At 41.8% G+C, this 23,694-nt stretch overlaps 1 protein-coding gene across 1 annotated transcript in view; it reads left to right on the plus strand.

The window, feature by feature from the left end:
- LOC115163882 (ephrin type-A receptor 4) overlaps positions 1–11,301 on the plus strand; it is a 60,616-nt gene extending 49,315 nt beyond the window's left edge. The window contains exons 8-14 of the mRNA XM_029716092.1: positions 3,826–3,935; positions 4,163–4,372; positions 4,524–4,673; positions 4,899–5,092; positions 6,730–6,888; positions 7,072–8,169; positions 9,860–11,301. Coding sequence (XP_029571952.1) covers positions 3,826–3,935; positions 4,163–4,372; positions 4,524–4,673; positions 4,899–5,092; positions 6,730–6,888; positions 7,072–7,186 — 938 coding nt within the window. The 3' untranslated portion in view covers positions 7,187–8,169; positions 9,860–11,301. The remainder of the gene's footprint in view (positions 1–3,825; positions 3,936–4,162; positions 4,373–4,523; positions 4,674–4,898; positions 5,093–6,729; positions 6,889–7,071; positions 8,170–9,859) is intronic.
- The last annotated feature ends 12,393 nt before the right edge of the window (positions 11,302–23,694 follow it).

Genomic DNA, 23,694 nt, shown 5'->3' on the forward strand with positions numbered 1-23,694 from the left:
AGAGAGAGAGAAAGTGGGAATCAGAGATAAAGGAAGGAAAGAAATAGGAGATGAGAAGGAGAGACAGGATGTGATTGAGAAATAGAGAGGAGAACAATAAATGTGAGAGGGAGCGTGAAGGAGAGAGAAGGAGAGAGAAGAAGAGGGGAATAGGGGGAGAAAGGAAAGGGGAGGCTGAAAGAGAAGCAGACACTGAGAGAGAGATGTAGAGAGAGATGTAGAGAACGAGTAAATGAGATACCAGACTGGAAACAGAAACAGTTTGAGAGGAGAGGACTACATCCAATTTCCTTCTCCTTCCCTCTCCCCTTCCTCCCATCTTTGTAATGACAAAAAGCTTGACACCCGTTTCTCTGCAATTAGTCCTTCACACTTGAGTGCGTCGGTGGAATCTATTAAGAATCCATTATTTGAATTGCACTTTTTCCCCTCCCTATTTCAATCTAGTTAAAAGGGACTTCTTTCTCTCCTCAGTACGGCAGCACTGCATGTCCAAGAGGCCAATTAAGTCTTATTAATTATTGATGAAGTCTAAATATGAACTACTAATACATAAATAGACTAACATCAGATACTCAGAGCTGAGCCAGCATAGCCTCTCATCTTAGCCCTTTATTTATTTTTTCTTAGCGTCACTCTGACAGTCGTTAATACTTTGAGGATTCCCAGCTTTCCTTTAGGATGTGATACATTTAAACTCCCACATTTACATAATGTAAGAAGTGTTAAATTAGAAATGGTCCTTTTATAAAAACAATGAAAATCCGATCCAGTGAGAGTTAGTAGCAGGCCTCTTTGTGTTCTCCCACCGACGTCGGCTCTCTGTAATAACGTTCCTAATGTTACCTCAACGTTCTCCAAACATGGTCCTATATGTTATCCTCTACCCTCCCTAGTCATTTTTTTGGGGCAGGTGATAATCGGCTTATTGGCGGGGCCCTTGCCCAGAGTTCATTGCCAAAGGCGGCGGGACATATTCAGTACACAAGACATTAGCATGCAAATAGGCTGGAGGATGAGGGAGGGGCTGAGAAGGGGCGAGATGGGGGTCGTAGGTCAGACGCTCCTCAGACTTAGTTAGGGAGCTGTCAATCAGCGGCGGCCCGGGGGCAGCAGGGGAGAACAAAACAGAACAAAGATGGTTGACAAAGAGGCTCCCCTCTCAAGTTGAACTCCACTTCCTCTTTGGGGCGTTGCTATAGCCCTGTAAGTCATGGAGTGCCAATCACGCGCCACACAGAGCCGTGACTGACAGCCTCTTGGCAATCGAACCAGTCTACTGCAGAGTGGGAGAACTTCACCTTCAGACCCTGAAACTACCAACTACTTTACTCATTGGAACTAGACACTAATAACTAGGAAACACTCCAATAACTCTCAAATATGTGGGCAAATGAGTTTCTAATAACAAATAAAATGTGAGTATACATGTTTAAAATAATAATCATAATCATAGCACAGTATCTAACAATTCCAAGAGAAGTTAAAAGTAAACTATTCGCCATGTGTTTGCTGTATGGCTGATTAGGCAGTTGCCATCTTGCTAGAGCAATGGGATGAACTACACATTCCCCCTCTCCACCTCCTCCTCTCCACCTCCTCCTCTCCACCTCCTCCTCTCTACCTCCCCGAGCCACACAAAGACACGCAAACCATCACAGAACCACCAGGGAATCTCCCTCCTGCTGACAGAAAGAGACAGATGCTCCCCTGAGAGAGCTAGAGAGAGAGAGAGAGGGAGAGAGAGAGAGAGAAAGAGAGAGAGAGAGAGAGAGAGAGGGAGAGGGAGGGAGGAGAGAGAGAGAGAGAGAGGAGAGAGAGAGAGAGAGAGAAAGGGCAGAAAGGAGTGGGAGGGATGGAGAATGACATGGAAAAATAGAAAGTGTGAGAGGGAGAAAGACAGGGAGAGAGAATGTGGAGAGTGACAGAATGTACAGAAAGTTGGCATAAAAGTGGGAAAGGAACAGAGAGAATGGTGAAGGACATAAATAGACAGATTGTCATAGATTAATAGAGATTGTGTGTGTATGTACAGTGCCTTCAGAAAGTATTCACACCCTGAATTCAAAATGGATGAAATATTTTTTTTCTCTCACCAACCTACATACAATACCCCATAATGACAAAGTGAGAACATGTTTTTAGAAATTTTCGCACAATTGAAAATGAAATGCAGAAATATCTAATTTACATAAGTATTCACACCCCTGCGTCAATTATTTGTAGAAGCACCTTTGTCAGCGATTACAGCTGATAGTCTTTCTGGGTAAATGTCTTAAGAGCTTTCCACACCTGGATTGTGCAACATTTGGACATTCTTTTATTATTTGTTATTCTTCAAACTCTGTCAAATTGGTTGTTTATCATTGCTACACAACCATTTTCAGGTCTTGCCATAGATTTTCAAGTAGATTTAAGTAAAAACTGTAACTCGGTCCCTCAGGAACATTCACTGTTTTCTTCGTTAGCAACTCCAGTGTAGATTTGGCCTTGTGTTTTAGGTTATTGTCCTGTTGAAATGTGAATTAATCTCCCAGTGTCTGGTAGAAAACAGATTGAACCAGGTTTTCCTCTAGGATTTTGCCTGTGCTTAGCTTCATTCCATTTATTTTTTTATCCATAAAACCTCCCTAGTCCTTAACATTTACAAGCATTACTATAACATGATGCAGCCACCATCATGCTTGAAAAAATGGACAGTGGCACTAAAGTAATACAACACTTTGTAATCAGGACAAAAAGTGAATTGCTTTGCCACATTTTTTGCAGTATTACTTTAGTGCCTTGTTGCAAACAGGATGCATGTTTTGTAATCTTTGTATTCTGTACAGGCTTCCATCTTTTCACTCTGTCAATTAGGTTAGTATTGTGGAGTAACTACAATGTTGTTGATCCATCCTCAGTTTTCTCCTGTCACAGCCATTAAACTCTGTAACTGTTTTAAAGTCACCATTGGCCTCATGGTGAAATCCCTGAGCGGTTTCCTTCCTCTCCGGCAACTGAGTTAGGAAGGATGCCTGTATCTTTGTAGTGACTGGGTGTATTGATACACCATCCAAAGTGTAATTAATAACTTCACCATGCTCAAAGGGATATTGTCTGTTAGCTTTTTTTTTACCAATCTACCAATAGGTTTGAATCTGTGTTTGAAATTCACTACTGGACTGAGGGACCTTACAGATAATTGAATGTGTCGGGGTCAGAGATGAGATAGTCATTAAAAAATAATGTTAAACACTATTATTGCACACAGAGAGTCCATGCAACTTATTATGTGACTTGTTAAGCACATTTATACTCCTGAATGTATTTAGGCTTTCCATGACAAAGGGGTTGAATACTTATTGACTCAAGACATTTCAGCTTATCATTTTTTATTAATTTGTAAACATTTCTAAAAACATAATTCCACTTTGACATTATGGGGTGTTGTGTGTAGGCCAGTGACATTTTTTTTTAGCTACATTTAGTCAATTTCAATTCAGGCTGTAACACAACAAAATGTGTAAAAAGTCTAGCAGTGTGAATATATTCTGAAGAGACCATATGTGCACATTTCTTGCCTTTGCTCGTTAGTATACTTGATTGTGTGTGTGTGTGTGTGTGTGTGTGTGTGTGTGTGTTGGTGTTATGTTACAGTAGAGATCCTTCTCTGTGTTGTTGAGTAAGTGGGAGACACGAGGACACACTTACACTGAACTAATTAAATCACTACGGGACTGAGACGAATGGTGTACCACACACACACACACTCTCCTGAGAACCACTGCTCTCCTGCTGTGCTGTGATGTGCATCATTTACCTCCATAATCATCTGCCTTTCATTCTCTCTCTCTCTCGCTCTCTCTCTCTCTCTCTCTTTTTTTTCTTCAGGTAAACCAGTGATGATTATCACAGAGTATATGGAGAATGGCTCGCTGGATGCATTTCTGAGGGTAAGTCATGCAGTGTGTGTGCATATTCAACTCTGTGTGTGGTATGTGTCTGCTTACATATGTTCGGAACTCTGACTATTACGGCCGTTATTCTCTTAATGAATGTCAAACAAGCAACGTCATCAAGATTATGATGACTTACTATCTACAATCATCATCACATCCCGCCAGTACACTGCATTCAAACATTATCTAACATGAATTGATTTGTTTGTTTGGTTCTGTAGAAGAATGACGGGCGTTTCACAGTGATCCAGCTGGTGGGCATCTTGCGTGGCATCGCGTCGGGCATGAAGTACCTGTCTGATATGAGCTACGTCCACAGAGACCTGGCCGCACGCAACATCCTGGTCAACAGTAACCTGGTGTGTAAGGTGTCTGACTTCGGCATGTCACGAGTACTGGAGGACGACCCCGAGGCTGCATACACCACCAGGGTAAGAGAGTGTGTGTCTGGCTGTAGTGTTAATCAATTTCAGTATGTCTATCTACCTGTCAGCATTTTTATGTGTTTTTATTTTTGTATGTAGATCTATGTCTTTGGTACAGTATGAGTGATACTAACAACTTGTTACCTGACAATCACAGGGAGGGAAGATCCCCATTCGCTGGACAGCCCCAGAGGCCATTGCCTACAGAAAGTTCACCTCGGCCAGCGACGTGTGGAGCTACGGCATTGTCATGTGGGAAGTGATGTCATACGGAGAGCGGCCATATTGGGACATGAGTAACCAGGATGTAAGTCTACAATGAGAACATATTCAGGTTTAAAACATAAAATAATAATTATGTTATGTCATAATAACAAATAGTATCTGTGCAATTACAGCTGTACAATTTTCCTGATCCCATCCTATTATTCAATTATAATAGCATCATCATTACAGTGTGATTAGGATGGCTGAGTAATCTAGCTCACAGTCTACCATCAACCCTTTAAACCTCTGCCCCCTGTCCCCCCAGGTGATCAAGGCCATAGATGAGGGGTACAGGCTGCCCCCACCTATGGACTGCCCTGTGGCATTGCACCAGCTGATGCTGGACTGCTGGCAGAGGGAGAGGGGCGACAGGCCCAAGTTTGGCCAGATCGTCAACATGCTGGACAAACTGATCCGGAACCCCAACAGCCTGAAGAGGACTGGAGGCGAGACCACACGGTGAGACAGGGATTTCCTGGTTTATTCACTATTATTGTAATGTGTGTATTCAGTACTGTTTTATACACTTCCATAGAACATTAACTGAACAGTACAGCTTGTAAAATGAAGTATGTGTTCTAATAGAGTTGAGAATTACAATGGTAGCTAGCTGTATGTTATTAAAAAAATACATTAAATAGGAGCCGTTACTCCTAGGAGGACGTACATGTGTTTACAGACCTAGAGCTAGTAGGGGAGGAAAGTATTTTCCACTTTAACACAGAGAGAGAGAGAGGGAGGGAGAGGGGGAGAGAGAGTCCTAGAGGAGTAATTAGTGGAACTGAATCCCATAAACAGCTTTTACAGTTAAAGAAGGGGAAATGTTCTGCAGAGTATACAGGGGCGGGGGAGTGGTTGAGGTCTTGGGGTCCCTAGCAACATTTCAAATCCACATGCTGGTTCCATGGCTCAGGGTGGTAGAGGTGGAGAAAGACCCCAAAGCACCACAGTATGTTTCACAACAACTTTCACATCGAAGCAGGGGCCTGTGTATTACCCCACAGCTCCCCCCACCCCACCCAGACTACCCCAACAGACCCCAGCCCCCCCAGCCAGACCAAAGTGGTGCTTGAACCCTGCAGCCCAAGCCTCTTAGCCAACACCTGTTAAATTATGGAGGAGGGGAGCAGTGGAGCGGGACCGTAGTGAGCGTGCTCAGTCCCTCACCTCGGCTGCATTGGCGCTGGGTAAATATTTGATGGCAGACATCGTTGTGAAGCTAGGGAAGGAGGGATGAAGGGATGGAAAAGGAGAGGGGAAATGTAGTTCTCTGTTGGTGTGCCTGAAAGAAGGACAAGGTCATGATGAATATCTGCATGCTAGAGGAGAAGCAGTATGAGGTTAAAGCCACAGTGTGTGTTGTTAATGTTTTCTCTTTAAATAACCATTAACTAACTGTGTTGGTGACACCCGGGAGGAACTGTGTTTGACTTGGCTTCTGTCTTGGAGGACAAATGGAGATGGGACGCATGCTAGCGCTTAGTTTGACTAACTTGCTGGTTCCATCAGAAAAAATATGTCTGTGTGAGAGAGAGAGGGGGAAAGAGACAGAAAGAATAGAAAGAAAGAAGAGAGGCTGAAGAATTCCAGTTCCTTTTTCAAAGCCTCAGGGTAGACAGTAGTTCACACGTGCCTGGCCCCTGTGATAAGCTAACATCAAATGATGAAAAACATCACTACCCTTGAAGCCAGAGGGCACCGTGTCTCTCCCTCCTCCTCAGGTCCTGATTTAATTGGTTGTTCAGGTGTTGCAGTTATGTCTGAGTGACAGGTGAGGTGATGTAAGAAACAAAAGCAGTGCCATTCTAATCCATCAGTTTCTTACTGCCAAGTCATTTGACAAAAGTTTCTCAAAATGGTGGCATAGGTAGCTTGATACAGTCTGTGGTTTGAAGCTTATTCATTTCGGTCAATGGGTAAAGATTGTAGTTATTAAAAAAATATATATATATATATATTTGGAGGGTCAAAATAAAACTCTCTAAAGATTTAGGTGGGTTGGACAACTGAAAGGTTTAGGTACTGTTGCTTTAATATAGTGGATATTGTCTGGATGTTGACTGACCTTCTCCCCCTCCATCCTGCTCGGTATCCAGACCCAGCACCACCCTCCTGGAGCCAGTCAGCCCGGAGTTGTCCTCGGCCCTGGGCTCTGTGGAGGACTGGCTGCAGGCCATCGGCATGGAGAGATACAGCGACAACTTTACCGCAGCAGGATACACCACCCCAGAGGCTGTGGTTCATATGACACAGGAGTGAGTTATGCTTGGTTTACTCAGCATTTATGCGTCCAGGAGAGACCTGTCTGACTTTTTTTACTCATTTATATTAGGCCGGGTTGACACCTAGAGAGGCTGTTAAATCTGTCATATGAATCAGGAAGCTGTCATAGTTTGTCTTGGTTCTTAATGTTTTCTTTCCTCCTCTTGTTATAACAGGGACATGGGCCGAATTGGAATCTCTTCAGCTGCACACCAGAATAAGATCCTGACCAGCGTCCAGGGAATGCTCTCCCAAATGCAACAGATGCAAGGCAGAATGGTTCCGGTCTGATCCACGAGAAGGAAACGACTTCATTTCTTACGATAATAAAAATAAAATATCAAAAGACAAATGAACGATAAAATTGTTTACCTCATCCATGCACTTTAAATTGGATTTAAAAGAAGAAGAAAAGAACAAGAAGAAAAGTGGGAAAGAATTGCACTTTTTATCAGACGTTAGACCTTGCCCTATTGAGAACGGGATACTTTTATGTCTGAGCGGCGCTGGGAATGGGACGGACGGAAAGCTTTTCCGAGAGGCCAACTGGAGTGCCTTCAACGGTCTGGAAGGAATTCAGAGGGGATCGCTCCTCTGGGCAAGAGTAATGTTTCTGGAACGTTCTTTCTGGAATACCTACAGAGCAGTAATTGTGTTAAGTTGTGTATGTATGAATTGTTCTCTGTGACTCGCTGCCATACCCTCCATTGTCTTTCTCAGCTGGATCCGTTCTAACACCAACAGACAAAATGGAGGATTCCAACCTCGAGATAAACACTGATGTTCTGAATCTGAGAGGTTGAGGGAGGGATTCAGGAGGGAGGGGAAGTGGGATCTGTGTTTTTGCTCTGTTCTGGTCTTGTTTTTTCCCAGATTGGGCTGTTTTGTTGCCCTCGGGACATTGAGCATTTTTCTCAGAATGCCTTTGATCTAAAGAGGTGCATTCCTACCCCTTTTCCTCCCAAACCAACATCTCACCCCTCCTAAAACATTTTATTTGGATCATCTTTCATCAGCCCCTCTGGATTACAGCCCGCCCCCCTGGGTCTGATTATTGCTTTTTATTCTTTGACGGACAGCTGTTTGGACCAGTTGGATTCTTACTGTGTATTTGTTTCCTGAACGTAAAAATGATAGCAAAGGAGTATGGGATTTATTTGAGCACAACTGTGCACAACTGCGGAGAGATGGATATGTAACAAAAAACAATGACATCGACATCAAAATAAACAAGAGAATACATGCTGGACATTATTCAATCATCAATCACCATGGTAAGGATCTATAAACTACCCTTCCCTCAGTTCTTTTAGCCAAGTTATCTTTGCTCATTGTGTATTTATTCCTTGTGTTATTATTTTTCTATTATTTCTCTTTTTTTTCTTTGTTGGGAAGGTCCCGTAAGTAAGCATTTCAATGTTAGTCTAAACCTGTTGTTTGCGAAGCATGTGAGAAATAAAATTTGATTTGAATGTATTTTTATTTGACGTATCTTTGTTGGTATTAACACAAAAAACAAACAAACTATTTACTATAAAACACTACACTATGTGAGCTTATTCAGGTCTGAGCTGGATCATTATGCATATACTGCAGTACTGTTGGATATTCCCCTTTTTAACCCTCTGCAGTGTGTACATACTGTAGAACTGTCTAACTCTCTCTCTGCAGTGTGTACATACTGTAGTACTGTCTAACTCTCTCTCTGTAGTGTGTACATACTGTAGAACTGTCTAACTCTCTGCAGTGTGTACATACTGTAGAACTGTCTAACTCTCTCTCTGCAGTGTGTACATAGTGTAGTACTGTCTAACTCTCTGCAGTGTGTACATACTGTAGAACTGTCTAACTCTCTCTCTGCAGTGTGTACATACTGTAGTACTGTCTAACTCTCTGCAGTGTGTACATACTGTAGTACTGTCTGTCTGTCTCTCTCTGCAGTGTGTACATACTGTAGTACTGTCTAACTCTCTGCAGTGTGTACATACTGTAGTACTGTCTGTCTGTCTCTCTCTGCAGTGTGTACATACTGTAGTACTGTCTGTCTGTCTCTCTCTGCAGTGTGTACATACTGTAGTACTGCCTAACTCTCTCTCTGCAGTGTGTACATACTGTAGTACTGTCTGTCTGTCTCTCTCTGCAGTGTGTACATACTGTAGTACTGCCTAACTCTCTCTCTGCAGTGGTGAGCTCATTGAGTGCTGAGCTGTTTGAGTGGTGTGTTAATAAACAAGCATCCCAGCACCTGAGGCCGTAGGATCGATCAATAAGCCCTGTTCTCAGATCAGTCACTGCTCTAACCCGCCTGGCGTGTGAATGAGGACAATTAATCACTGACAGTCAGCAGGCAGCACACCACATCCACTCACACCTGGGTTCAAATACTATTTGAAATAATTTTGAATACTTTTGCTGGGCTTGATTACACTTGTCTGGTGCAATGGAACCAATAGAAGAGTAGCAAAACTGCAAACCCCGCCCATCTCGCACTCCAGGCAGGCTAAACCAAGAAGCTTAAAGTATTTGAACGATTTCAAATAGCATTTACACCCAGGTCTGCAGCCTATCAGAGTGGCATGACTCAAGATCGGTTCCCGTAATGAAGAAAATGTTTTCTATTGTTGGTTTTTGCCAACCAATAATGCAGTGATGTCATTGTATCCTTTGGGGAAGGCTGATATGTTTGTTTAGCTATGCATGACTAGAACTTTCCATATGCTTTAACTGGTATGTGTTGTTGGGCATGACAAGGAAATTTGAGTAGTTAGTTCTATGCCAGGCAGAAACTGGCTTTCAAACTTAAAACATTCAAAACCAACCATGTGATCTTTCTTTCTTTCTTTCTTTCTTTCTTTCTCTCTTTCTTTCTTTCTTTCTTTCTTTCTTTCTCTCTTTCTTTCTTTCTTTCTTTCTTTCTTTCTTTCTTTCTTTCTTTCTTTCTTTCTTTCTCTCTCTGTCCTCCAGCTGCCCCCTTCTATCATCAACAGGATTCCTCCCTCTCTCCGCATGACCAGAATTCCTCCTCTTCTCCTTGGAGTCTCCTCCAACTCCAAGATGAGAAATCCATCTCTCCATATCTGGCACATTTCGTTGTTCACCGTCGCTACGTTTTTCAGAACGGACAAACAGACTAGCGCTCCATGACCACCACCAACAGCTTACAGAAACAATGTGAATGATTCAGCAACACTTAAAAAACATTAAAATAATGTAATATAAACTACACCCTGCTCCGGCAGATGATGTACTTGTTTTATGAATTTTGAAGTTTATTTTCCTTTGTGTTTTTGGGTAGCATGTAAAGTGAGTGTATGGTAACAGCGAGCATGTGGTAGTGGGATGAGTGTGCACCATATGTGTTTGAGTGAGTAAGTGAATGACTGTGTATGGGTGTGTGTGTGTGTCTGATTGACTGTCTATGATGTCTTCGAAGTACTATCGATAGTTGTCTGTTTTTATGCCAGATTTGTTTTTGGAATTTCATGAATTGCTTAGTAACTACAAAAACAATATAATGTGTGCCACTACTCGTGCTCTGTCAATCCTCTTCAGCAACAGCAGTTAAAGAGGTTCGCGGTTTTCAACACACCCTTAACTGCATTGGCTTTAGTAGTGGGATCCAGTTGGATATATGGACAATGGCCTCCTATACTGACACAAACACAGAAGGACAGATGGACAGTCAGCGGCATAGGCTCTGTCATTAGAAAGCAGAGTGGACTCTCTGAGCTGAAGCAAAGACACTGCGGAACCATCTTTCTGGATTTTGAGCAGGGGATGTTTTAAAAAGACGCACCTATATAGTCAACAAGGACTTGATGCTGGGAAGGGTGATAAGAAGGGATAATCATTGGTCTCGTTTCATTTTGATTTTTTCAGATATGCACCAAATGACAGTCAGGTTTCATTCAAAGGACTTGTTTTTTATATACAACTGTTAATATCTGAGTGGTTTTCCAATCATATGTGATGACATACTACAGATTCCTCCGTCCTCCATAACAGCCCAGCTCAATGCTCTTCTCATTGGTGAAGTTGGGTTTTAATCCATCATGTGGAAATATGCAAGAAGTGTGAGGAAAGGGAAACAGAATGTACTGTACAATACTTTTTCATTTAGTTAATGATGAAAAAACCTAACAAAACACAAATGAATGTTTGTCATTGTATGCCTTCTGACACCATATGATCCAGCCATGCACACTAACACTCTTTCAATCTCTTTTTTTAATGCTTTTTTGTATTATTATTTTTGTTCATTCGATTTATTTGTCAAGGATTTTAGGTACATGTAACTTATGTCATTATTTATGGTCTTTTATATCTAGTTTGTAAAATTATAGCAAAAGTGAAGAAAATGAAGGGTTGTCATATGGTGCATTCTTATTAAAGTAGAAACCATCCGACTGGCCCTGTTTCCTGCTTCTTATAGAAACACACACACACACACACACACACACACACACACTCGTAAACCTCTCCAGTGAGTTGGCAGTGAGTTCCCTCTGCAGCACATGAGAGCAGATAGAGCTATCTGACTGTGAGCTGCAGGTTGTGTCTCGGGCAACAAGGTGTCGGAGAGCTTTTAACATGGTCGGTGTGTTTAATCAGAACAGCATCTGTTTCCTGCGTTCATTTCCAGCGGCAATAAAACCCTGATTGTCCGAGGCTTTGATAGGGAGAGAAAGCGGGAGAACTGAGGCCATTTTTAAAATGGGAGCTGAAGTATTGTATTCTCTGCCAAATGGTCTTTTACATGTTTCCTGAGGAAGCGTCATAACAAGGCATGCATACATTAGCTAGGGAAGAACGAATGCAGAAGGAGATGCTTATCGGCTTTGAAGAGAAAGTTAGTGGTGTGTGTGTGTATGTATGTGTGTGTGTGTGTGTATGCCTGTGTGTGTGTGTGTGTGCGTGTATGCGTGTGTATGTGTGTGCGTGTGTGTGTGTATGCCTGCGTGTGTGTGTGTGTGTGCATGTATGCAATCGTATGTGTGTATGCCTGCGTGTGTGTGTATGTCTTTGTGTGTGTGTATGCCTGCGTGTGGGTGCGTGTGTGTATGCCTTCGTGTGTGTGTGTGTGTGTGTGTACTTGCAGGGTAATATGGTGGGACTTTGAAAGAAGACTACAGGTTCAACTCCAGACTATTGACCATTCTGAAAAGCAACTAACAAAGACCCAACCTTCATAGTCATACTGTTACTATTTTTATTTGTATTGTTATTTTTGAACTCTGAATTGTCGGGAAGAGCTTGTTAGCAAGCATTTCAAGGTAATGACTTCCCCCACCTGTTGTATTCGGCGCAAGTGACAAATATGATGTGATTTGAGACAGAAGCAGAGGTTTGACAGTGAGAGAGACAGATGGAGAAGATTTAAGAGATAAAATGAGAGCTGCACAGAGAAAGTGAAAAAACAGAGAGGCAGAAAGAGAGGTGTCTGTCATTTGGAAAAGCTAGGTCTCCCTTCTAATGGTATAGATCTCTAATGCTAGGACTCTAGTCTGCATAATAAGCTAAGTAAGTCAAAGTAATCTTTAAAGCTCAGGTAATGACCAATGTTTTGGGACATGAGAGTTGGAATGCAGTCTCTCTCCTCACCACTGCTACTAACAAATGACAACAGTCACCACAACCAAACAATCCTCTCAAAAATGTGGTTTCACCTCTTTAGTTTTTTCCAATGAGGTCCAAGAACATTCTCTGATGTATTGTGTTAATCATTCCTTTCATTAGGGAGAAGCTAAACTGCAGATGGTGGAAAAAGCCATGCCAATGTTTACACCATAATTATAATATACTGTATCTGGCATTAATGTGGAGCAATGTACCATAACGTGAAATATTATACCATATTTATTTTCATGAAAATAAATGGAACATTTTCTGGCGTTTTTCTATAACATCTTGTTCAGATGTTTGTGGAAATGGTCTGAAATCCACGTTTTAGACGTCACTTCATATTGAAATCATTTGGACCCACCCATGTTGTCATTTAAACACAGACTTAAAGAACGACAAAAGCTTGAGTCAACATTCAACATTCCCAGCTCTACCAACCCCCACCAACCCTGCTTTTTCAAGACCTTCAGATGAAGTGGTAGCTTCTCAAACTGCCTTAACCCTCCAACCCCAGAGCAAAGGGTTAGGTTGGAACAATTTGTGATGCTACTCAATTTGAAGATTTGAAAGACAGACTTTGCCAGTATGAACCAGTGACAATAGTGCAACACATTGATGTCTCCATTAACAGCATCTGCTGTGTAGGGACTCTAGAGTCTAGAGGGGGTCCTTCAGTCAGGTCCCCACAATGTCATAACCCAAACGCTTCCACTCTAATCTCTGGGCCAACATTATTCTCATGGCTAAATCCAAGGAGAGGGAAGTGTTTCGCTGTTTCACAAAGCTGTCCAGGTGGCTGACTGGCTTCCTTAATGACAGAGAAGGAGTGGATGACTTTGGATGGCGACTGGAGTGAAAATGTGCTATTATGACTCACAGGGAAATAGTGTGTTATTATGACTCACAGGGAAATAGTGTGTTGTTATGACTCACAGGGAAATAGTGTGTTATTATGACTCACAGGGAAATAGTGTGTTATTATGACTCACAGGGAAATAGTGTGTTATTATGACTCACAGGGAAATAGCATGTTATTATGACTCACGGGGAAATAGTGTATTATTATGACTCACAGGGAAATAGCATGTTATTATGACTCACAGGGAAATAGTGTATTATTATGACTCACAGGAAAATAGTATGTTATTATGACTCACAGGGAAATAGTGTATTATTATGACTCACAGGGAAATAGTGTGTTATTATGAAGAATGGGGAAATATTGAAGCTAAACAACCAATAGGGTCCTGCATGCCAAAACATTGAAGAAAAAATGACAACTCTGTTAGAGTTGTAAGGCCCTGTGGGAAAAGTGCTGGGTAGAGACCGTCCCCTTCTGACATCAGGGTTTATTGATCGAGAGGCTTCTAGCGCAGTGCTGCTGACCTTGTGGAGACTCACCAAGCTTTTATCTCTGATGGACAATAGAGAATAGTCTCTGTGAAAAACAGAAACCTAAAACAAAAAATGAAACATGAGAGAAAAAGAGCATGTGTTAATTTAGATTGAGCTTTCTCTAAAAGTATCTCGTTTGGGGTGTAACGTTTGTCTTTGTGTTGCATTCATCTGACAGACATAGGAGACTATAACTATCGCAGACTAACACCCGACAACATGAAAAAGCACTTATGGGAGTTCCTCCTCCTTTAGCAGCAAGCGGTCCAGAGGCAGTTTTCCAGGACTCTCTACAGTGATGTCAGAAAATAAACAGAATATGATGGAGAGCCTAGGAACTAAACAAACAAGGAAAAATAGAACTCTGAAACTAAATGACAAAGCTACTGAAACAGGAACATCAGCAAAATAATACCAGCGAAAATGGAAGGATGAGATATTTCACTGGCGTGAAGCTCCCCTTCCCCTTGAGAGAAAGATACATATTTGAGGAGAAAGAGAACCGGGGAACAAAATACAAAAATAAAACAGATCTATAAAAAATCTAAACAAAAAAAAGCTTCTATGTATGTATTTCTCCTTCCAATAACCGCTGAATATGTCCGCCCTAAATGGGAGGTTGGTTCCTGACGTCCCCTCCTCCTCCCCTCCCGCCACCCCTCCCTCCCTCCCTCCCCTTCTCCCCTGCCTCCCCTTCTCCTCTCCTCCGAAAGGCTCCTCTAATCTCGCTACATTATTTTATTATGACACTCACTTTCAACTTCTTTAATTGGGGACTGACAGGCCTGCAGCCAACTTCTCTCAGCTGGAGGGGTGAAGGGAGGGGTGAAGGGAGGGGTGAAGGGAGGAATCGGAGGAGTAGTAGGTCGGGAGTAGAGGGGAGGGGAGGGTAATGGGAAACGCAACGGAACTTGTGTTTACGCATTCTCTGTTTGTCACCTCGTAAAACATGTCACTTTTTAAACATGTCATCGTCCACACATCTGTCTGAGAGCTGGAGGGAGGATCAAGATAACATGGACCCAGAAATCACTGGTTATATCCTCCTGGCTGCTGTTGATCCAAGATGGACTCCACTTGGCAATAACAGCCATAGACATATGCCTTTAACAAAGCGACCACAGACTTCGACAAGGGAAACACTCAACACTCGATACTCATCAAGTCTTGCTGCCCAATGGCTTCACACAGAAGCATACATATCCCCAAGTGACCAAACACAAAAGTGGTCAATAAGTTGTGCTTCACCTGTTTTGTGTCTGGAGAATGACTACCTCCAGTGGTATTATCCCTAGTGATTGCTTGTGTGTATGCTGGTGGTTTATCAGTGTGTCCAGGACCATGCTAATCTGGGAGTCTATTCAGCCGGCAGGCCGTTAGGCTACTCCCAGATAAAGGTGAGGGGGGTCAGACACTTGACCACTCAGTGGCTCTTCAGCTCATTATCCCTCTTCTGCAGAGCTGGCCCCTCCTGGTATCCTGACCCTTGAACCCCTGTGGTGATCTCCAGAACAAACCACTTTCTATAAGGGCACAGGGCAAGACCCAGATGCAGACATGGGAAGCAGATGGTTGGAGTCTCTGATATTTATTAGTATCCAAGAGGCAGGCAAGAGAATGGTCGTGGACAGACAAAAAGATCATAACAAGGTCAGAGTCCAGGAGGTACAGAGTGGCAGGCTAGAGGTCTGGGCAGGCAGAATAGTCAGGCAGGTGGGTACAGAGTCAGGGCAGGCAAGGGTCAAAAACCGGGAGGACTAGAAAAAGAGAGATAATAAAAAGCTGGAGCATGGGAAAAACACGCTGGTTGACTTGTCAAGACAAGGCGAACTGGCACAGAGAGACAGGAAACACAGGGATAAATACACCGGGCAAAATAAGCGACACCTGGAGGAGGTGGAGACAATCATAAGGACAAGTGAAACAGATCAGGGCGTGACACTGTTTGTCCAGTCCATTGGTCTGCCTCTTCAGCACACAACAGGAAGATGAGGGATGGAGGTACGGGCAGGGTGGCGGTGGTGGGGGGATTTTTAATGGTTTGGGGATTGTGTGTGTGTGTGTGTGTGTGTGTGTGTGTGTGTGTGTGTGTGTGTGTGTGTGTGTGTGTGTGTGTGTGTGTGTGTGTGTGTGTGTGTGTGTGTGTGTGTGTGTGTGTGTGTGTGTGTTGTCTGTGTGTGTGTGTGTGTGTGTGTATGTGTAGGTTCAGGGTGGATTAGGGTAACATCCCTGCAGGCCAACCACAGATTAATCAAGTCCCCCTCTCCTCTCCTCCTCTCCTCCACTCCCCCCTCCTCTCCTCCAATCCCCCTGAACTATCTCCTGATGAATGTTTGAGGCTCAATTAGTTCGAACAGAACCTTGTTATCACAGTGCAGAAATACCCCTGATAACAGTATGAGAGAGAGAGAGAGAGTGTGTGTCAGAGAGAGAGAGAGAGAGAGACAGAGAGAGAGAGAGAGAGAGAGAGAGAGAGAGAGAGAGAGAGAGAGAAAGAGAGAGAGAGAGCGAGAGAAGGGGAGAGAGGGAGTGAGAGAGAGAGATTCTGAGGAGGGGGTTCGGAGAGAGCGAGAGAGAGAGAGAGAGAGTGTGAGGTGGGAGTTCAGAGAGAAATTTAGGGCTAGATACATCGACATAGCGGTTGTTTTGGCAGTGTCGGAGGTGGAACTGCGTTAGAGCTGTCAAATCTAGCCCAAATCTATTTCAACACACTATTCAACACACAAATTACTTTTCCTCATAACGTATTTATGTCCAGTACACTATTTGACATGCTAGCTAAGTAGTTAAAAAGTGGTAAGTAGTTGCAAAGTTGCTAATTAGTTAAAATGCTAAAGTTGTCCGTCATGTTTATTATTTGTATTTAACCTTTATTTAACTAAGTCAGTTAAGAACAAATTCTTATTTACAATGACGGCCTACTAAAAGGCAAATGGCCTCCTGCGGGGAGGGATTAAATATTTACATTTAAATTTAGTACCAAACACACATCACGACAAGAGAGACACCACAACTACATAAAGAGAGACCTAAGACAACAACATAGCATGGCAGCAACACATGAAAACACAGCATAGTAGCAACACAATATGACAACAACATAGTAGCAACACAACATGGCAGCAGCACAACATGGTAGCAGAACAAAACATGATACAAACGTTATTGGACACAGACAACAGCACAAATGGCAAGAAGGTAGAGACAACAATACATCACACAAGCAGATTGAACTGACAGTAAGTGTCCATGATTGAGTCGTTGAATGAAGAGATGGAGATAAAACGTTCCAGTTTGAGTGTTTTTTTGCAGCTTGTTCCAGTCGCTAGCAGCAGTGATTCCAACACATAAAGTTTGGGTTGCTAGATCAACCTCCCTCCTATCGTTTCTGTCTTAACCTTTTACAGCAGTGGGCTAAATCATGATCAAACAGAGTGATTCTTGGTAGTCTTAAACAAATCTACTATGAAACAAAAGTATACACCTCAGACACATGGTTATGAGCTGAAAAACAGAAGAAATCAGTACCTTGTCATATATACAGTTGAATTGTATACAATTTTGAGTTTGCATCCCAATATTCATCTTTACATACATTACAGAAGACTGAAACATAACTGAGACAGAAAAAACTGATTTCTGTTTGTATAATATCGATTAATTAGGAAATTGTTATGAAAAATATTAATAACATTCCAGCCTTGAGGCCAAAGAGGGTGCTTTTGGTCATTGACGGCAGGAAAGGTCTAGGTAACCTACTGCCATCTGTGACTGAAATGCGCTACATACAAAATTATGTGGTGGACATGAGAAAATATACTTTTTGTGTGTCTGTCACGAATTTCGCATACGTCATTTGGGTCTATTTCACGATAATTTCTGACGGCGTGCTGACACTTTCTATCACTGTTTTGAACTTCTAACATGGTAGGGATAGGGTGTGGTTTGTGACACAAAAGAGCAGCTTCTCACCGATGTCAGCTCATACCACAGTTACACCTCCAACACCGCCAAAACATCTGCTAATAGGATGACGGCCAATGCGGGTTAACGCTCTATCTGATTGAATCGCGGGCGTATAGACAGTATACAAGAAAAACAAATAGAAAGAAAGGTGACAACAGAGAGACCTGGGCTGAGAGAGATTCAATACAAACATTTCACTTATTCCAATCCACTGTTTTACTCTGAAGAGAATGGAAAGAAATTAAAACCAAAAAACTAAGAATGAAAAAGAAAATGGTAGAGTGATGGAGTGCTTTGAAACTGATGGTGAAAGAAAGGAATATAGATTGACTGAGACACACAGGACTAGTAATACCACAGAGTCTGGCTCTGCTGGGCTTTTCTGTTCAACCAGGGCTCAGACCTGGAACAGTGACAACAATCAGATTCCTATCGGCCTAAACACCCATTCTTAATCCCTCCGCTTTTATGCGGTTTGACGAATGGAATTAAAATCAAATCAAATCAAATTGTATTAGTCACATATGCTGAATACAACAGCTGTAGACCTTACAGTGAAATGCTTACTTACGAGCCCCTAACCAACAATGCAGTTAACCTCTCTTGGGCAGGTGGGACGCTACCAACGGTTCACACTATTCAACAGCCAGTGAAAAATCAGAGCGCCAAATTCAACACCACAAAATGTCATAATTCAAAGTTCTCAAACATACGACTATTTTACACCATTTTAAAGGTACACGTCTCCTTAACCTCCCTGGGCAAGGTGGGACGCTTGCTTTCACCAGTGGAATCGGGTGGCGCGAAATACAAATACCTCATAAATGCTATAACGTCAATTTCTCAAACATATGACTATTTTACACCATTTTAAAGACAAGACTCTCGTTAATCTAACCACATTGTCCGATTTCAAAAAGGCTTTACAGTGAAAGCAAAACATTAGATTATGTTAGGAGAGTACCCTGCCAAAAATAATCACACAGCCATTTTCAAAGCAAGCATATAATGTCACAAAAAACAAAACCACAGCTAAATGCAGCACTAACCTTTGATGATCTTCATCAGATGACACTCCTAGGACATTATGTTATACAATACATGCATGTTTTGTTCAATCAAGTTCATATTTATTTCAAAAACCAGCTTTTTACATTAGCATGTGATGTTCAGAACTAGCATACCCACTGAAAACTTCCGGTGAATTTACTAAATTACTCACGATTAACGTTCACATAATACATAAGAATTATTTTAAGAATTATAGATACAGAACTCCTTTATGCAATCGCTATGTCCGATTTTAAAATAGCTTTTCAGCGAAAGAACATTTTGCAATATTCTGAGTACATAGCTCGGCCATCAAGGCTAGCTATTCAGACCCGTCAACGTTGGGGCAGCCTAAACTCAGAATTACTATTAGAAAAATTGGATTACCTTTGCTGTTCTTCGTCAGAATGCATTCCCAGGACTTCTACTTCAACAACAAATGTTGTTTTGGTTCCAAATAATCCATAGTTATATCCAAATACCTACGTTTTGTTCGTGCGTTCAGGTCACTATCCGAAGGGTAACGCGCGAGCACATTTCGTGACAAACAATTTCCATATATTCCATTACCGTACTTAGAAGCATGTCAAACGCTGTTTAAAATAAATGTTTATGCTATTTTTCTCATAAAATAGCAATAATACTCCAACCGGGCAACGTTGTATTCATTCAAAGAGAGAAAGAAAAACATGGCGAGTTCTCGTGACCGCGCATCTCCAGTCTCACTGTCCCCAGGCTGACCACTTACAAACTCTGCTCCTATATTTTTCCCAGAGACAGCAGACACCCCATTCCACTTTCTGGCGGCTTTAGAGAGCCAATGGAAGCCTTAGAAAGTGTTACGTTACAGCACAGATGCTGTAATTTCGATAGAGATGTAACAGAAGGACAACAAATAGTCAGACCGGGCACTGGGCACAATCTTCTCAGGTTTTGGCCTGCCATATGAGTTCTGTTATACTCACAGACACCATTCAAACAGTTTTAGAAACTTTAGAGTGTTTTCTATCCAAATCTAATTATATGCATATTCTAGTTTCTGGGCAGGAGTAGTATCCAGATTAAATCGGGTACGTTTTTTATCCGGCCGTGAAAATACTGCCCCCTATCCCAAAGAAGTTAACTCCTTAGTCATATCTCAGTTTACTCACTTACTTATGGCGCTGCCTACTCCTGATGATTCGTTTTTTCTAATCATATGAGCAAAAATATTTCACTTTATCTGGGACGCTAAAAATAACAAAATAAAACAAGCCTATCTATATAATGAATATGAATTGGGTGGGTTGAGATTATTAAATATAAAAGCACTAAACCTCTCTCTAAAAGCTTCACTCATTCAAAAGTTTTATTTGAACCCTAAATGGTTCTCAAGTAGCTTAATAAGAAAAGCTCATCCATTGTTTAAAAATGGCCTTTTTGCCTTTGTGCAGATTGCCATGTGTCATTTTCGATTAATTGAAAATTATACTTTTTTTCAAAGTATCTGTCTTTTTCAAACAAGCATTGCAGAGCTGGCTACAATTTCAATTCCATCCCCCTGAAAAGATAGAACAAATATTACAACAAATATTATGGCTGAACTCAAATGTGCTGGTTGATAAAATACCTGTATTTATGGGAAAGTTGTATGAAAAGGGTATTTTGTTCTTAATAAATTATAATGTAAATTGTAATGGTAGAGTTATGTCCTTCATGGAGTTGTCGGAATTGTACGGGAAGGTCTGCTCAATCCAAGAGTACAACCAATTGATTACAGCATTGCCCCAAAAATGGAGGAGGCGGGTGGCAGCGGGAGGAGGTAGGGAACTGGTCTTTCTGCCCAATATAAAGGATCAAAACTGGCAGAGGAATAAAAATAGCATAAATAGGAAAGTATACCAGTTTAATTTGAGGACCAGGATGCTGACAACTGTGCCATACAGACTGCAAAAAAGTTGGGAAGAGATTTTTGATGTACTGATTCCATGGTACAACGCAAGATTCAAGACTTCGTGCTTTTCAGCTAAAAGTAAAAGTATTATATAAAAGTATTATATAGAATTCTTGCCACCAACAAAATGTTGAATATATGGGGCATAAAATCATTGAAGCTCTGCAGATTTTGTTGTGAGGATACAGAATCAATAGACCATTTATTTTGGTATTGCCCTCAGGTAGCCTGTTTCTGGTCTCAGATTCAGGAATGGCTGAAAATGCATAGCATTGATCTAAAATTGACAGTAGAAAAGGTACTGTTAGGAGATCTGGAGAGACCAGGTCAGTCAATGACTAATATACTAATACTCTTGGTAAAAGTATTTATCTTCAACACGCAATCTGCAGATTCTATTCGATTAGATAGATTGAAATTGTACGTTAAACATCACAACATAGTTGAAAGATAAGTGTTGCGTAGAAACACAAAGTGGGTGGCGAGCAGAGATAGATGGGATGGGCTGAGGGAAGCTGAGGGCTGGTATGTGGAATTGGAGACAAGTGGGATTGGAGTTGCTGTGTGAGAGAGAGAATGATGGCCAAAAGATAAAGGAAAAAAAAGTCCAAATAAAACGTAATAAAAGTACATTGGAATGACACTAAGTGGCAGTGTTTTTACAACTAATGCCGGTTTGCCTGAGGCTGATGCCGTGCAGGTGTTTGTACACATGCATATACACACACTCTCATTCAAATAAACACATACAAGAACACACACATACATGTAATAGTGCCCGACATGCACACAAACATACAGTTGGCATTGCTGTTATGATTTCAGTTGTCCTCGATGTGTTTTGTTTTAAATTTATAATTTTGTTTAATTTTTTTGCATTGTTGTTTGCTGTTTTCTTCTGTCTTTTCCTTTTTTCTCTTTAGTTCATTCTCTTGGTTGTTGGTGCATTGGGGGGTTCTTGGGGGTGGGGAATGGAATTAATTGTATTTTTTGTCTTCCGGGCGGGCGGGAGGGGAGGGGGCAGTGGGAGGGGTCTCGAATGTTTGAGGGGGCAGCTATTGGGGAACTGTGGGGGGATCTTGGAGGGTTCGGGTTTCACAAGATTGTGATCATGAAAAAGGAAACTATGACATATATTTTATATCACTATCATGCACACGCACCCTCACACATAAGGATGGCTCTGTTGCGGAAAGACTGATACATGTTTGATAGTGTCTTGATGCTGTATTGTTTGTCCTTCATGTTCTAACACTTTAATGTTACCCTTGCAGTTAAAAAAATATCAGTAAGAATAAGAAATAAAAGTAACAAGTAATTAAAGAGCAGCAGTAAAATAACAATAGCCAGACTATATACAGGGGGGTGCTGGTACAGAGTCAATGTGCCAGGGAACCGGTTAGTTGAGGTAATATGTACATGTAAGTAGAGTTATTAAAGTGACTATGCATAGATAATAACAACAGAGAGTAGCAGCAGTGTAAAAGAGGGGGTGGGGTGGGGGTGCAATGCAAATAGTCTGGGTAGCCATTTGATTAGATGTTCAGTAGTCTTATGGCTTGGGGGTAGAAGCTGTTTAGAAGCCTCTTGGACCTAGACTTGGTGCTCCAGTACCGCTTGCCGTGCGGTAGCAGAGAGAACAGTCTATGACTAGGGTGCCTGGAGTCTTTGACAATTTTTAGGGCCTTCCTCTGACACCGCCTGGTGTAGAGATCCTGGATGGCAGGAAGCGTGGCCCTAGTGATATACTGAGCCGTACTCACTACCCTCTGTAGTGCCTTGCGGTCGGAGGCCGAGCAGTTGCCATACCAGGCAGTGATGCAACCAGTCAGGATGTTCTCGATGGTGCAGCTGTAGAACCTTTTGAGGAGCAATAGGTTTTGTGTGTAGGTGAGAGTTAGCATGTTTGTGTTTATTAGTGAGAGTGTGTTTGTGTAAAGTTAAGCACATGTGTGCATGTGTATGTTTATTTGTGAGTGGTACCCTTTTTTGGGGGGTATTTTATTAGGATCCCTTTAGCTGTTGCGAAAGCCAAATAGGGGAGAGGCGTTGTGCCTTGAGGTGTTGCTTTATCTGTTTTTTGAAACCAGGTTTTCTGTTCATTTGAGCAATATGAGATGGAAGGGAGTTCCATGCAATAATGGCTTTGTATAAAACTGTACACTTTATCAAATTTGTAAGTTGACTATCCAAACCATTTGGAATTTTCAACACATTAAAAAGAAAAAGAGGAAGTGCATAGTATTTATATTAGCCCTATCATTACAATGAAGAGCAAGACATGCCTCTCTGTTCTGGGCCAGCTGCAGATTAACTAAGTATTTCGTAGCTGCACTTGACCACATGGCTGGACAAAAATCAAGATAAGATAAAACTAGAGCCTGTAGGACTTGCTTTGTGGAGTGTCAAAAAAGCAGAATATTTCTATATTACTGAGAGACCTCTTCCCATCTTTACAACCATTGAATCTATATGTTTTGACCATGACAGTTTACAATCTAAGGTAACACCAAGTAATTTAGTCTCCTCAACTTGTTCAACAGCCACACCATTCATTACCAGATTCAGCTAGAACTTAGGAAATGATTTGTACCAAATACAATGCTCTTAGTTTTAGAGATGTTCAGGACCAGTTTATTACTAGCCACCATCGAGATGTTCAGGACCAGTGTATTAGTAGCCAACATAGAGATGTTCAGGACCAGTTTATTACTAGCCACCATCGAGATGTTCAGGACCAGTGTATTAGTAGCCAACATAGAGATGTTCAGGACCAGTTTATTACTAGCCACCATAGAGATGTTCAGGACCAGTTTATTACAAGCCAACATAG

Source organism: Salmo trutta, chromosome 26 (assembly GCF_901001165.1).
Source record: "Salmo trutta chromosome 26, fSalTru1.1, whole genome shotgun sequence".
Lineage (NCBI taxonomy): Eukaryota > Metazoa > Chordata > Actinopteri > Salmoniformes > Salmonidae > Salmo > Salmo trutta.